General features: G+C 39.9%; 1 protein-coding gene across 1 annotated transcript; it reads left to right on the top strand.

Moving 5' to 3' along the window:
• Positions 1-1,045: 1,045 nt before the first annotated feature.
• On the top strand, positions 1,046-10,392 carry LOC129846393 (NACHT, LRR and PYD domains-containing protein 1 homolog). The gene is made up of 8 exons (XM_055914322.1): positions 1,046-1,554; positions 1,687-1,901; positions 2,090-2,346; positions 2,975-3,109; positions 3,235-3,367; positions 3,469-3,498; positions 5,527-5,809; positions 6,435-10,392. The coding sequence occupies exons 1-8, from the start codon at positions 1,406-1,408 to the stop codon at positions 6,439-6,441; spliced, it is 1,209 nt and encodes a 402-aa protein (XP_055770297.1). The 5' UTR covers positions 1,046-1,405; the 3' UTR covers positions 6,442-10,392.
• Positions 10,393-12,531: the final 2,139 nt, after the last annotated feature.

Here is a 12,531-nt window from a genome sequence, read left to right as displayed (position 1 = left end):
GCCCGACATCACACTAGAGGCTTCATTCCACGTTCTACAGACTGTTGCCATCTAGTGGAAGGCGTAGGAAGTGCAAACAGATCCATATCTTACAGGGAATTGAATAGGCGATGAGTTGAACATTGACCAGTCTCAGAATTCTCACTTCCTTTTTGGATTTTTTCTCAGGTTTTTGCCTGCCATATGAGTTCTGTTATACTCACAGACATCATTCAAACAGTTTTAGAAAGTTCAGAGTGTTTTCTATCCAATAGTAATAATACTATGCATATATTAGCATCTGGGACAGAGTAGGAGGCAGTTCACTATGGGCACGCAATTCATCCAAAAGTGAAAATGCTGCCCCCTATATCAAAGAAGTTAACTGATAATTGTTTATAACTCAAAATATTTTTAAAGCATTCATTACACTTGAGTCCCAGGCAAGGAACATAATCATGATCTATTTGGTCAAAACAAACTTAAAGGTAGAGTCAGCAATATGACGTAGATGCACAAAGTAAATCGCATAGTGGGTCAATTTTCTACAACAACAAAGAGCATTGGAACGCAAGGCTAATCTTCTCTGCAGTTTTGGTCCCGTGACTAAAGCTCTCTAAGAGAGTGGAGAGAAGCCTTGCACACGGGCAGATACTGTGTGTGACTGTGTGAGAGAGAAGTCAGGCATCTTGCTCATCACAATATCTGTGGTGCTGCTCGTACATCATCATTTAGCTGACTCTACCTTTAAGCTCTCATCCTAGGATCTACCAGAAATCAGGCCCCCAACATCTACAAAACATGGACCAGAAAGATGTTGTTTCCTGCTTCCACAAACATTAATTAATATAACACTAATGTCAGATTATGGTATGCTAATGAGTGTACATTCTGAGACTGTTGCTCACTTATATTCATTTTTATTACAAGTCTAATTATAAATTCATTATTCCATGAGATTGTCCGTTTTAAATAACAACTACTTTTGACTTCAGGGATTCCTCAGAGCTGTAAGACTTGTGACCATGTTGAGGTAAGTCATAATGTAAATTCTTACTTTTACATTCCTGCAAGAGTCAGGCACAGTCTCAAAGCCAGGTGTGTACTGACCAACCATTCATACTGGAATATAGACAGTCCTGTGTTCTGCTTTAGTAATATAAACACAGTCTCAAAGCCAGGTGTGTAGTGACCAACCATTCATACTGGGATATAGACAGTCCTGTGTTCTGCTTGTAGGCATGCAGGATTTTAGCTGTTGTCATATTTTGTCATTAGACAGTTTAATTGATAATTCACCAGCATTCCATGTAACATTGAATAAATACATTAGAGTAGTTACTTTGGTTAATGGGCCAGTTTCCCAGACACAGATTAAGTCTAGTCCTGGACCTTAAAGAACTTTCTATTGAAACTTCCATTGAGCATGCTTTTTAGTCCAGCACTAGACTCAATCTGTGTCCAGGAAACAGGCCCCATATGTATTACTGACATGCTTGTCCTTGTTCAGGACTCCACACACTGGCTTCAGATTGAGCCCTTGACTTCCACTGTCCAGGGAGTGACAATGTTCAGGTAAAATAACTACTTTTAACATTTCATTCCACCTGCTAGTGTATTTCCCCATTACCTTTGGGAATAGTCTTCTAATCCAACCTCTCCATTTGACCATTGACCCTCTCTACCATATCTTGTTGTTGCCCTCAGACACAGGACACCCAAAGGGAGTTATGAGTGCACAGTGTCTGGGCTCCGCTGGCTGTGTGAGAGAGATGTCATTCTGAAGTATCACTTCAGGAACTGGGAACCCTACAGTCAACTTCTGAAATACATGCAGTACACACAAGGTGGTCCATTGCTGGACATCACTGTGGAGTTAGGTGAACTGGAGGAAGTTCATCTGCCACACTGTGTCTGTTTAGGTAAAACCATATAGAAATAGTATTCAGAAAGACATTTCCATGTAACTGAGTTTCCCTTCCTGAGTTAATGAATGAACTATTCTGGGAGTTTGAGTTTACTGTGATCTGGTACTGCATATTCTTTGTGTTGTAGTTGGATGAATAATACAATATTTGTCTTTCTGTCTCCTTTTTATTGTGTTGTTCAGGGACCAACCCTTCCCTGAGGAATGAGATGAAGATTCTTCATGTAGAGGAACATGGAGTGTCTTTAGAGGAAGTGCATGAGGTCACCAGATTCCATGCTAAGATTCTCCATCCCAAGTTCTCAGCTATCTCTCTGATACTGAGATTACTGTCTTGGAACATAGATGTCCACTGTGACGTGGTCCTCTATTTGGCAGTAAAAAGGTCAACAGTAATTTCAAGGCTGTACCTGCTCCTCAGAAACTCCAGTCAGAAAGAGGTGAGCCACTATCATTGAAGTGACAACAGTATGTTGAAACTTACTAAAGGAAAGCTGATAGTTTGTTGAAAATCTCTAGATTACAAAGACAACATGCAGCTCAGTGAGAAATCTATTTCTGTCTCATTCATTTGAAGAGCCAGTAGATGGCACTATTCCCTCTGGTCTAAGGAGAACCCAATGTCCCAGGGCAGTGAAGGGGACATTTCCCTGTGTAGGGTGCTGTCTTTCAGATGGGACGTTAAACGGGTGTCCTCTCCATTGTCACTGAAGATCCCATGGCACTTATCGTGAGAGTAGGGATGTTAAACCTGGTGTCCTGGCTAAATTCCCAATCTGGCCTTCATACCATCATGGCTACCTAATCATCCCCAGCTTCCAATTGGCTCATTTTCCCCCTCTCCTCTGCCCTGTAACTCTTCCCCAGGTCGTTGCTGTAAAAGAGAATCTCTTCTCAGTCAACTTACCTGGTACACCTTTAACATAATCTCCTGGTAAAATAGAGATAGTAAACAGTAGTGTACACATTTGTTGTTGTTGACAAAAATGGATTGCTCAGTGAGCTGCATGTTGTGTGAATTACGAGACTACATTGTTCTGACTGACTACTACATTGCTCATTTTGTAGGCTGTTCGGGAACGGGAGAAAGATCAGATGTCCCAAGGATATAAAGAATTTCTCCTGCCAAGTCCAAACGGGCCCTTAAAGCTGAAAAGTTTGTTTGCGTTCAAGAATCCCCGCTCCACTTCCATCAATCCAGAGGTGCAGTTTTATCAGGCTGAGGACATGAATCTGTCATATTGTATATGAATAACTGGAATATCATTCTATTTCACTATTTCTCTCTGTCTGTTGTCTCAATCGTTGCACCATATGGCCTCCTACAGAAGATTCAGCTGTTACCTGCAGACACCACACCAAGCTGTTGTCAGATGATCATGAGAAACACAGGGGTTGACATTGAGATGAAGTTAATCGGGGATGATGAGAGGACAGTATGGAAATCAGTGGTATCAAAAGGTAAGAAATACTAGACATGAACAGTATGTCAATCATAAATGTCCTTTTCTAACAGATGCTATTAAAATGTTTTATGATATTTTCTCTTGTTTGTTTTTCAGACGTATACAGCAACGATTCTCATCCAATATGTAAGTTTGTTTGTTGAGGTTCATAAAACGGGTTACAGAGCTAACATCTCTTCATGTTGTGATGAAGGACACTGATGAAGGTCTTCATGAGTCATGTTCAGTGGGGTGATGAAGGTCTTCATGAGTCGTGTTCAGTGGAGTGATGAAGGTCTTTATGAGTCGTGTTCAGTGGGGTGATGAAGGTCTTCATGAGTTGTAATGATACAGACCATTCAGACAGAAATACAGAGCCTTTCAAATGTATCTGCATTACATGTTATTGTTTTACAAGGTGGGATTAAAAGGGATTTCATTGTCATTTCTAGTCAACAATCTACACAAAATACTCTAATGTCAAATAATATATATATTTAGATTGATAGAAATTCAATATCTAAAATGGTTGTTCCATAAGTATTCAGCCCCCCGAGTCAATACTTAGAAACACCTTTGGCAGTGATTACAGCTGGGAGTCTTCTTGGGTAAGTCTCTAAGAGTCATTACAGCTGGTAGTCTTCTTGGGTAAGTCTCTAAGAGTCATCACAGCTGGGAGTCTTCTTGGGTAAGTCTCTAAGAGTCTTTACAGCTGGGAGTCTTCTTGGGTAAGTCTCTAAGAGCTTTACACACCTGGATTGTACAATATTAGCCCACTATTATTTTCATAATTCTTCAAGCTCTGTCAAGATGTTGGAGATCATGACTAGACAGCCATTTAAGTCTTGCCATAGATTTACAAGCAGATTTAAGTCAGAACTGTAACTTGGCCACTCAGGAACATTCAATGTCTTCTTGGTGAGCAACTCCAGTGTAGATTTGGCCTTGTGTTGTAGGTTATTGTTCTGTTGAAAGGTGAATTCCTCTCCCAGTTTCTGGTGTAAAGCAGACTGAACAAGGATTTCCTCTAGGATTTTGTCTGTTCTTAGCTCCATCCTGTTTCTTTTCATCCTGAAAAACTCCCCAGTATTTGCTGATGACAAGCATACCCATACCATGATGCAGCCACCACCATGCTGGAAAATAAGGAGGCAGCTACTCAGTGTTGTGTTGGATTTTCCCCAAACATGAGGCTTTGCATTTAGGCCAGAAAGTGTCTTCCTTTGTAGATGTTTTTTACAGTATTACTTTAGTACCTTGTTGCATATAATATACATGTTTTAGAAGAGTTGGAATATTTATTCTGTATATTTGTATTATTTTCACTCTGTCATTTAAGTCGTTATTATGGAGTCACTACAATGTTGTTGATCCATCCTCAATTTTCTCCCATCACAGACATTGAACTCTAACTGTTTTCAATTCACCAATGTCCTGATGGTAACATCACTGAGCCTTTTCATTCCTGTCCTGCAGCTCAGTTCAGAAGGACGACTGTATCTTTGATGTGTCTGGGTGGTTTAATAAGTAATCCACAGAATAATTATTAACTTGACCATGCTTAAAGAGATATTAAATGTCATATTTTATTATTGTTACCCATCTACCAACCACTGCCCTTCTTTATGAGGCTTTCAAAAAGATCCCTGGTCTTTGTGTAAAATTGAATCTGTGCTTGAAATGCAGAATTTGACTGAGGGACCTTACAGATGTTGTATCTATGGGGGACAGGTCCACTTTGACATTACAGAGTATTTTCAGAAGATTGTTGACAAAACATTACAATTAAATCTATTTTAATCCCAGCATGTAACACAATAGAGAAATCCAAGGGGTATGAACTTTTTTGCAAGGCTCTGTATGTTATGTAGAATAGACAATCGTGTCAGCCAGGGTAGGCGTCAATTCCAAATAAGTCAGTCAATTCAGGAAGTCAACTGAAATTCCAATTCAATAACCGGAAAAGGGCATCTACTTTCAATGACTTCACAATGAACAGAATAGTAATTTTATTTATTTTTTATTGACCGACTTGAATATGAATTGACGACAACCCTGGAGTCAGCTCTATACAAGACATGACCATGAGAGGAATGATAACTAGAGAGACTGTTAGATGTAGAAACGTCTGCCGTTCACCCTAAAGACATATTCATTTAATTGACCCCCATTCAGCATTAATACTCCTTGGGATTCCTGCTGAGGAGTTTCTGAAGAAACACAGGCCTGAACTCATTCAGCGAGCCAAAAACCCAATGCCGATAGCAGATGTTCTGCGGTCAAAGGACATGATTGGTGATGAAGAGTACTCCAGAATAACAGCTGAAACAACTGAACAGGAGCGAATGAGAGAACTACTGAATGCAGTCCTCCCTAAAGGACCAGAAGTGATGGGAGCTTGTCTCAAAGCTCTCAGTGAACATGAACACCATCTTGTTAAGTACTTGAGTGAATCTAGGTAAGACCGTTTTCTTTTCTCCCTCCCTTGAATATGTGGAATGATTAAATATAGGTCAAATAAAAACATAGCTACCCAGATCAAAGAGAAAGTATTTTTCAGAATGGAAGCATGTTTTTGTGTTGCTGCCTGTAATAAATGTATCTTATTATAGTTCTATCATAGGACCATCATCACATCATTATCTCAGGTGTATCATAGGACCATCATCACATCATTATCTCAGGTGTATCATAGGACCATCATCACATCATTATCTCAGGTGTATCATAGGACCATCATCACATCATTATCTCGGGTGTATCATAGGACCATCATCACATCATTATCTCAGGTGTATCATAGGACTATCATCACATCATTATCTCAGGTGTATCATAGGACCATCATCACATCATTATCTCAGGTGTATCATAGGACCATCATAACATCATTATCTCAGGTGTATCATAGGACCATCATCACATCATTATCTCAGGTGTATCATAGGACCATCATCACATCATTATCTCAGGTGTATCATAGGACCATCATCACATCATTATCTCAGGTGTATCTCACTCCTCCTTCTTCTCCATACTTTCTGATCTCTCTCTTCCCTTCTCCTCCATCCTCTGTCTTGTAGCACCTAATCTGAAGATGCTGAGGCCTGTCTCCTAGTCTGTGGACAAATACACTTCTTCACCTAATCTGAAGATGCTGAGGCCTGTCTCCTAGTCTGTGGACAAAGACACTTCTTCACCTAATCTGAAGATGCTGAGGCCTGTCTCTTAGTCTGTGGACAAAGACACTTCTTCACCTAATCTGAAGATGCTGAGGCCTGTCTCTTAGTCTGTGGACAAAGACACTTACATGATTGTAAAGGAAGACCCCCCTGAAATGGACACAAATTAATGGGAACATATTGGCACTGTACGAAACATATGCACGGTGTCCAATACCACTCAAATGTACGGCATTTCATTCAAAGCTTATGGCAAATGTCATAAGGCAAATGCCAAGTGTCATACAGCAAAAATCCAAAAGATGGCGAGCGCTCTCCACCGTAGATTTTCATATTGCAAATGCATATTAAGTCAAGACCCAAGAGTCAAATTTTGAAAATTAGAATTTTTTTTCAAAAACTTATCACCCCCCCTAAAAAAAAGCTTAATGGACCGTTTTTCAAAATTCTTTCGATATTTTTTTTCTTGTCAATTATACATGTATAAGATCTGTATGAACATACTTTCGTCATATTTTATTGTCATATATATATATATTTTTTTTTACTTGTCCATAAGTCCTATGTTTTGTCCATTTGCAATATGATTTCATAGGAAGTCAAAAGTCGAAGTCAGAAGTCAGTGAACCATTGCCAAATGCCATAAGAAATGTCCAAATTCAATATGAAAGTATTGAATGTGCCAAATCAGGATGTTTTGTCCATTTGCAATATGATTTCATAGGAAGTCAAAAGTTGTAGTCAAAAGTCAGTGAACCATTGCCATATGCCATAAGAAATGTCCAAATGCAATATGAAAGTATTGAAAGTGCCAAATCAGGATGTTATGTCCATTTGCCATGTACGATCATAGGAAGTCAGTTTCCAAACCCAAAAGTCAGTGAACCATGTCCAAATGGCATTTATACTGCCCAAACGATATATAGCACTATGTTAAGCCATGAATCAACCTAGATGGTCTATTTGTCATGTATGATGAGGGAGAACTGGGACTCTGTTGTTTTTTAACGATTTTTTAAAAAGTGTCCAAAATGACCCTTTTGGATGGGCACGGGTGGGGGGTGCTCCCAACCCAACCATAGACCCCTTGCTCCCCCCTAAAAGCATTAAAAAGCATTTTAAAAATATGCTCCTGGTAACCCATTCCATACACCAGGTGCACGGCTGTCCATTTGCAACATGTTTCAATGGGCTTTTACCATCACAAATTTGACATGCTCAAAGCTCCTGCAGAAATGCTAAATTGACTGTCCCGATGAACTCGGGATTGCCGGGCAGTGATAGTGGTTCCTCTCCATTGCTCGATGGTGACATGAGAGAAGTGGGACACTGTCATTTTTTTACGATTTCTTGAAAACGTCCAAAATGACCAGGCACGACCCCTGTTGGATGGGCACGGGTGAGGGGTGCTCCCTACCCACCGTGGACCCCTTGCACCCCTTATAAAGGCATTAAAAACAATTTTAAAAATGTGCTCTTGGTAACTCGTTCCAATCACCAGGCGCACGGCTGTCCATTTGCAATAATTTTCAATGGGCATTTACCATCACGAATATGACATGCTCAAAAATACTGCAGAAATGCTAAATTGACTGTCCCGATGAACTCGGGATTGCCGGGTAGTGATAGTGGTTCCTCTCCATCGCTCGTTGGTCTTGATTTCAGAATGTCAATTTGGTGATGGTCTATCACGGTTTAAACGTATTGCAAATGGACACAAGTCAGCCAGATAATCACCGTCCATCAGTCAATTAGATATCATTCTGAAACCAAACTGATACAAACTGACACCACACCCACTTTTTCCAACTTGTTTAGAAGCCAACTATCACATATTTTAGAGCAGGCCCAAAATTCACAGCTCCTTTTGTTTAAAGCATAATAAAAACATAAATCACGTAGTTACGTTCTAGTTGCGGGTCCAGTTCTGACATTATGTGTAGGCTTAGCTGAATCCCAAGTTTCAGCTCGATAGGTCATTTGAAGCCCGAGCAGCAATCTTAATTGGTGCTGAAAATCCACATTTTCCGGGCGTTGCTACGGGGTCCTTGAATGAGCTATCGGACGGAAACGTTGGGGTCCGTCTCTATGAGCCGAGGCGGTTTCAATGCACCTAGTCTTGCGACTCTGGGACTTTTCTAAATGTCGTAATTTTCGTAATGGTCAAAATGAATTGAAGTTATTGAAAATGTACGAGGCTGTTTCTCGGTCTGAGAACCTTCTAGAGCCACATAACTCACCGTGCACTACCATCTTGAACTCTAGAACATGTTTCTAAAGTTCCAGAGCTCTAGGTCTGACGGTTCTTTGATAGTTCGAATGAAGGTAACTATTGCAGGCTCTGTATGTCTCTAAGCCGCACACTGTGTCACTCTGTCCTAGCTGTGTGTGTGTGTGTGAGCTTTTCTTGGAAATCTGATGGGAGAAATTATTGATTTACAGTCCATGAGGGTTACCTAGTCACACATATGAAGTTTTGAAATGATCTGACCTTTTTAACCCTTCTAAACAGCCTCAGGCACTTCCGGTTGACACAGGAAGCTGAAAGTGAACTTATATCCTCTTTGGGTTAGGCTCTTACAGAATGTTGAGTTGTAAGTCTTTACGTTAAGAACTGACTTATTTACAGAGGGTTGAATGATTGAGTGTTATTTCAGAAAATCACAGAAATCACGTAGAGTTCCGAAACCCACCTTCACGGATTCGTCTGAACATGCCGCAACTGGATCTGTAACTTATTTGGGAGAAAAAAAACACATTTCGTTGAGCATCCCCAATTGTACGATTTCTCTTAAATTACGATAGATAAATGTCTGGTTATTTTTTTCCTGACACCGTAGGTTCATGTACTTTGACGTGAAGCGGTCAAATTAGTGCTCTATTTTGGTTTTTGACCTTTATCCCAGAAAAATGGCCTTAACTCAAAAAGCGTTGAGGCCTCGGCTCCATCTTGTTCGGGGCTAACTGCCCATTATACCAAACCTATGCTCACCAAGTTTCGTCTTCAAAGTCTTTTCCGTTTAGGAGAAATGGCCATGTTGTGATTGGTGATGTTTTGTACATTTGCAATATGATTTCATTTGCCATCTGGTGATATTTACCGGGACAGCGGAAAAATGACCAAAATTTGACAATTTATTAAAAGGGAAACCGGATGTCCGAGAGACTTCATTCGATGACTTCCCGGAAGATCTGGCACCGGTGCACGGCCCACCGCCGTTGGTGAAGTTTAGAAACATTCGCGGACGTCTAGTAGAGGACCGTACATTTGCAATATAGAGTTTCTCATCAATCATACAGAAAATGCCAAAAAGTGCCCTTCAGGTATGGAAGGGAAATTATGTTTGATATTCTTTTAACAAATTCTGTATTTTATTCATGTGCTGTTCTATAAACTAATGTGTGTGTTCATCAAGTGGCCGACTGTACAAACGCTCACTATCAGTATCTGTAATTTGGCAGTAAGCCCAGATGATGTTTTGAGAACGAGATATCTCAGTTTCAAGGTCTCAGCTTAGAGAGAAGAAGACTGGTGAGGTGTTGGTCTGTCAAATGCTATGAACCAGTATTGGTCGGTCACATGAATGGAACAAAACGGTAATGATTAATTAATTATGCTAAATCATGCAAATATAACTTGTATGTGTATCGCCATATACAAGACAACTGCTGGGTCTGACCAGGGAGAGCTCCTGATTGACATGTGTACTATGGTACATTGAGTTGGGTATGACCAGGGAGAGCTCCTTGTTGACATGTGTACTATGGTACATTGAGTTGGGTCTGACCAGGGAGAGCTCCTGATTGGTTGGAACCTCTCCAGCTCGCTGACAATAAACACAGATTTATTTAAGATTGACTTCGAGTGTCTCTGTGTGGAAGAATTTCCACAACATGATTTTGAAAACTCAAAGGACAGGGGGTGCTGTTGTCACTTTTGGGGAAAATCGTTCAAAATTTAAACGGCCTCGTACTCAATTCTTGCTCGTACAATATGCATATTATTATTAATATTGGATAGAAAACACTCTCTAGTTTCTGAAACCGTTCTAATTATTTCTCTAAGTGAAACAGAACTCTTTTTACAGCGCATTTCCTATCCGGAAGTGAGATTTCCAAAAGCGTGGTCTCTCTTCAAGAGCTTGTCTATAAAAGGGCATGTCACTTATAACTGTAGAAACACGTCATACACCTTCCCCTGGGTGTCATGCAGAAGTGAGAGCAGAAATTACTTGATTATCTCGTTCTGGGATTGAATACAACCTCTTGGAGTGAGCGGTCCGCCATTATTTTTTTTTGGAAGGCGCGAAGTTGGACCTGGAATCGCCTCCTGGAAAACCGTCATTATAGGTGAATATGATCTCCGGCTTCGATTTTTTTTGATGCATGTCACAATATCATCCTAAAGTATGTTTTTTCAATATAGTTTAATTATATTATTGAAATTTATTCGGGACTTTAGACGTGATGCGTTGGAGGAATTTGTTCATGAAGGAGAGGTTAGCGCCGCATGGCCAGTGCACATGCTATTTCAAGAGGGAAATAGTTTGTTCTGGATCCAAACAAAGACGGTTCTGAACAAAGGACCCCTTGTACAACATTCTGATGGAAGATCAACAAAGATAAGGACCCAATTTGGGATGCTATTTCATATATCTGTCGAACTGTGCTATCGCTACGTTTGCCTTGAATCAATGCTGTTTTGTGATAGCTATTGTAGTAAGCTAATATAACGATATATTGTGTTTTCGCTGTAAAACACTTCAAAAATCGGAAATATTGGCTATATTCACAAGATCTTTGTCTTTCATTTGCTATCCACCATATATTTTTCTGAAATGTTTTATGATGTGTAATTAGGTAGTTGACGTTGGTGTCTGTATTTACTCTGGCTACTCCCGTGCTATTTCTGACTGTAGCTATGATGGTAGCTATGATGGTAGCAGTAATGTAAAACTGATTTATAGCTCAAATATGCACATTTTTTGAACAAAACATAGATTTATTGTGTAACATGTTATAGGACTGTCATCTGAGGGAGTTGTTTCTAGGTTAGTTAGGTTGGTTCTAGGTTAGTTAGGTTGGCTTTGTGCATGCTACCTGCATGCTACCGGTGCTGTGAAAAATGTCTGTCTGTCTTTTGTATTTGGTGGTGAGCTAACATAAATATACGTGGTGTTTTCGCTGTAAAACACTTCAAAAATCGGAAATATTGGCTATATTCACAAGATCTTTGTCTTTCATTTGCTATCCACCATATATTTTTCTGAATGTTTTATGATGTGTAATTAGGTAGTTGACGTTGGTGTCTATATTTACTCTGGCTACTCCCGTGCTATTTATGACTGTAGCTATGATGGTAGCAGTAATGTAAAACTGATTTATAGCTCAAATATGCACATTTTTTGAACAAAACATAGATTTATTGTGTAACATGTTATAGGACTGTCATCTGAGGGAGTTGTTTCTAGGTTAGTTAGGTTGGTTCTAGGTTAGTTAGGTTGGCTTTGTTCATGCTACCTGCATGCTACCGGTGCTGTGAAAAATGTCTGTCCTCTTTTGTGTTTGGTGGTGAGCTAACATAAATATACGTGGTGTTTTTGCTGTAATACATTTAAAAAATCGGACATGTTGACTGAATTCACAAGATGTGTATCTTTCATTTGCTGTATTGGACTTGTTAATGTGTGAAAGTTAAATATTTCTAAAAAATATTTTTTGAATTTCGCGCTCTGCCTTTTCAGTGGAATGTGGGAGGTGTTCCGCTAGCGGAACACCAATCCTATTAAGGGAATGAACTGGAATGATCTCTTGTCCTATACAGATGGGGCAGCTGATAGTCAGGCTAGTCAAAGATACACACCACCACGTTGACATCTTGACCAAAGACCTTCCTTAGATACTTTATGGGATTACAACTCACTCTGTCTGAAGGAAGGGAGGAAATGGACTCACTTAAGGGGATAGCTGAGAGGGCAGAGAAGGCACGAGTCATCAT

The sequence above is a fragment of the Salvelinus fontinalis genome, unplaced genomic scaffold, assembly GCF_029448725.1.
Source record: "Salvelinus fontinalis isolate EN_2023a unplaced genomic scaffold, ASM2944872v1 scaffold_0521, whole genome shotgun sequence".
NCBI lineage: Eukaryota > Metazoa > Chordata > Actinopteri > Salmoniformes > Salmonidae > Salvelinus > Salvelinus fontinalis.
The sequence above is the reverse complement of the archived record's forward strand: the minus strand, read 5'-3'. Positions and strand labels throughout refer to the sequence as shown.